Source organism: Otolemur garnettii, unplaced genomic scaffold (assembly GCF_000181295.1).
Source record: "Otolemur garnettii isolate 467f Iridium unplaced genomic scaffold, OtoGar3 scaffold00288, whole genome shotgun sequence".
In the NCBI taxonomy this organism is placed as follows: Eukaryota; Metazoa; Chordata; class Mammalia; order Primates; family Galagidae; genus Otolemur; species Otolemur garnettii.
In genome coordinates, this window is record NW_003852683.1 from 552,637 (window position 1) to 556,484 (window position 3,848).

At 40.1% G+C, this 3,848-nt stretch overlaps 1 protein-coding gene across 2 annotated transcripts in view; it reads left to right on the forward strand.

The window, feature by feature from the left end:
- The window catches only part of ZNF175 (zinc finger protein 175), a 13,615-nt gene that overhangs the window by 5,659 nt on the left and 4,108 nt on the right, over positions 1–3,848 (forward strand). For both annotated transcript variants that reach the window (XM_012813684.2, XM_023508900.1), the window contains 2 exons: positions 1,418–1,544; positions 1,794–1,889. In XM_012813684.2, coding sequence (XP_012669138.1) covers positions 1,418–1,544; positions 1,794–1,889 — 223 coding nt within the window. The remainder of the gene's footprint in view (positions 1–1,417; positions 1,545–1,793; positions 1,890–3,848) is intronic.

Sequence of the window (3,848 nt, forward strand, 5' to 3'; positions counted from 1 at the left end):
ACAATGCCCAGCTGTTTTTTTGTTGCAGTTGTCATTGTTTTAGCAGGCCTGGGCCAGGCTTGAACACTCTAGCCCTTGTGTATGTGGCTGGTGTCCTAGCTGCTGAGCTACAGGCACTGAGCCTTGTTCTCTCTCTGTGTGCTAAAATTGGTTATTGGGTTCAAGTGTCGTTCTAACCCTTCATAATAAAGATCCCATCAGTCTCTCACCTATAAGGTTTTTGGCAGCCATTGGTGATCAGTAAATGTAATGATATTTTTTAGGCTGCATTTGTCATCTGTAATAATTCTGTAATGAATCTCTTTTGATCATCAATCTTTTCATAAATATCACTTCTTAAAGATCATCTTTTTGAAGTATTAATATGATCCTATCTCTTCTCCAAACTTAAAATCCTTAAATGGTAATCCATTAATTATAATAAAAATACATACAGAGCTGGGTCTGATGCAGTACACGATCAGATCCAGCCCACTTCTTTGAAACTTAGATGATAACCACCTTCCAATCATTAGGCAGTTACTTCTCTTACACAGAGCTCTCTGCTGTGGTCCGAATTCATTGTTTTCCTACTTCCTTACCTTTATTCAAGCTAATTTATTGGAAAATCATTTCCTACATGTATACATTCTGTATCAAACTTCTTAGAATTTAAGCTTTGCCAACTCTTAAGTAGCATGACCTGCTGCTACTCTCAGGTAGAATTTGCTTGTCCCTAATTTGTACTCCTCAGTAGTGTACTCTGCATCTTTTTCTATTATGTTCCCTTTCTAATCTCCTAGTTGAGCTTATATATTTACTTCTTTTCCTAGTCTCTAAGCTGCTGGAAGAGCAGAAGCTTATGTAATTCTACCTGGCATATCCAGGACCCCAGCACAGCCACAACCTGGCAGGTAGTTGTTTAACCCTTTCCAATCCAATTTTTCTGCCACTCACATACTCCCCAGCTTTTATTTATTTTGGGCGGGAAAGAGGTTGGTGCATTACTTGTGATTATCTTACAATTTTAAAAGAGAAAAGCATAAATATGAACTCACCTGATTATTTTATTATCTATTTTAGGTTACATAAAGTAATTAAAGTATTTTTGTTTATAAACAACAAAAAAAATCATGTTGGATGAGGTCTGGCATAGGATCAGGAAGGATTAATGAACATCACGTTGGTTATTTCTAAATCAGATAGAGGACTTTGAGAGAACTTATTCTGGCCTCATTTTTGAAAAAGAATGACTGAATGAATGTGTGGTATATGATGGACAGCAGGATATTTCTGTGAATTTTTCTGAAACAGGTATTTAATGGGAAGCCTATATGATGCAGCCGGGTGAAAAATCATCAAAAGCATACCTCAAAATGTAACTTCCCCATTCACCAAGGATGAGTAATTCACAGTGAGCTGAGGTATATTTTTGCAGAATTCCGTGTCATTTGAGGATGTGGCTGTGGACTTTAGCAGGGAGGAGTGGCAGCAATTGGACCCTGCCCAGAGACACCTGTACCAGGATGTGATGCTGGAGATCTACAACCACCTCTTCTCAGTGGGTGAGCACAGCTGACCTGGGAATCTTGAATGGGCCTCATTGAGATTTCCTTCCTCCTCCTTGCAGAACATATTGGGATATCAGAAGTACGTCATGGTTTTTCCCTTGGTTTGTCCTGAATTGTTCATTTCTTTTGGGCACCTTTGACAGTTTGTGCCAAATGGAAAATGTTGACTTTTCTGATGCACCAAAGCAGAGCTTCATTGTATGGCTTCTAAAACCCAAATCCAATATCCTTTCCATTTAACAGGGTGTCATATTCCCAGCCCAGAAGTCATCTTCAGAATAGTAAAAGGACAGGAACTATGGATGGAGCGGGCTGAACTCCCACCTCAGAAGGATCATGGTGAGTGACTTATACTCAAGTAGACATGGATATCTTTGGGGATATCGTTATCAGCCTACCACACTTGTCCATTCTCTGTTTTCCCTCACTGGTGGACACTTAGGTCACCTTCTATTCCCAGGTTCCACAACAAATGCAATAAATTTTCTTATAAATGTCCTCTAGGGGCTGGTGTAATTATTTTCAGAAGTAAGTACAATAGTATCTCTGTAAGTTAACCACCCAAGGGATTGTAACAAACTGGTCAACATATGGAGGTGACCAACATAAGGAACCAGGCCTACTATACTGATACATACATGTGGTGCATGTCTGGTCTATGAAAATTAGGTCAGCTTAAGGAAGTGGTCAATATGGAGGTTCCATTCTGTATCAAAAATGGGAAGCTTGGCTCGGCGCCTATAGCTCAATCGGCTAAGGCGCCAGCCACGTATACCTAAGGTGGCGGGTTCGAATCCCCAGCCTGGACCCGCCAAACAACAATGACGGCTGCAACCAAAAAATAGCCGGGCGCTGTGGCAGGTGCCTGTGGTCCCAGCTACTTGGGAGGCGGAGGCAGGAGACTCGCTTGAGCCCAGGAGTTGGAGGTTGCTGTGAGCTGTAATGTCACAGCACTCTACCAAGGGGGACAGCTTGAGGCTCTGTCTCAAAAAAAAAAAAAAGGGAAGCTTAGAGGTGACTGCTTATGAAGTTCAGAGAGAATAATGTCACCTCTAGGGACACTGGAGTGACATTAGGACTTAATTTTAAGGGTACAATGCCTTTACCTGGTCCACAAAGCCATTTTGAAGGGGAACAAAGAAGCAGACAAAGCAAGCTTCATGGAAGTAGAGGACATGGCTTGCTTAGATTTGGGAATAAATTGGACTTGTTTTGCATCAACATTGTTAGGCTGCATCGGAGAGTTATAGAAAAGCTTTTCAGCACAGTCTGATAGTTTGCACTAAATATTTTTGGCAGTAATTTAAATATTATCAGATCCTAAGAGTTTTCTGACCTAAGTTAAGTAAAAAGTTACAAATATTCTAAATCTATGGCTGGGGACACAGAGTATAAGATACCCAGAACAAATGAAAGCTAGGGTATGGGTAAAATTGCTATTCCAAAGTAAAAACTGAAACAGAAAACAAATAACCTGATTACAAAATGAGAAAACGACTTTAATAGACATTTCTTCAAAGATGATATACAAATGGCCAACAAATCAGTGTTCACCACCACTAATCCCATGGAAAATGCAAATCAAAACCACAGTGCGATATCACATACCACCCATTAGAATGGTTACTATTAAAAAAACTGAGTAACAATTGTTGACAAGGGCTCAGCGCCTGTGGCTCAAGTGGCTAAAGCTCCAGCCACATACACCTAAGGTAGCGGGTTCAAATCCAGCCCAGGCCCGCCGAACAACAATGACGGCTGCAACCAAAAAATAGCCAGGCATTTTGGTGGGCGCCTGTTGTCCCAGCTACTTGGGAGGCTAAGGCAGGAGACTTGCTTGAGCCCAGGAGTTGGAGGTTGCTGTGAGCTATGATGTCACAGTACTCTACCCTGGGGGATAGCTTGAGGCTCTGTCTCAAAACAAAACAAACAAACAAACAAAAACAAATGTTGACAAGGATGTGCAAAAACAGGAACTATAACTGGTAAGAATGTAAAATGGTGTAGCTACTGTGAAAAACTATACAGTGACTTCTCAAAAAAATAAAATTACTGTATGGTTCAACAGTTCCATTTCTGGGTAGATACTCAAAAGATTTGAAAGCAGAGACTCAGAACAGGTAATTATACACCCATGTTTATAGCCCCATTTTTCGCAATAGCCAAGATATGGAATTGTCCATCAATGGATGAATTGATAAAACATATATACATATAATGGAATATTATTCAGCCTTAAAAAGAAGGAAATTGTAACATATTCTACAACATAAGTAAATCTTTTTTTTTTTTTTTTTT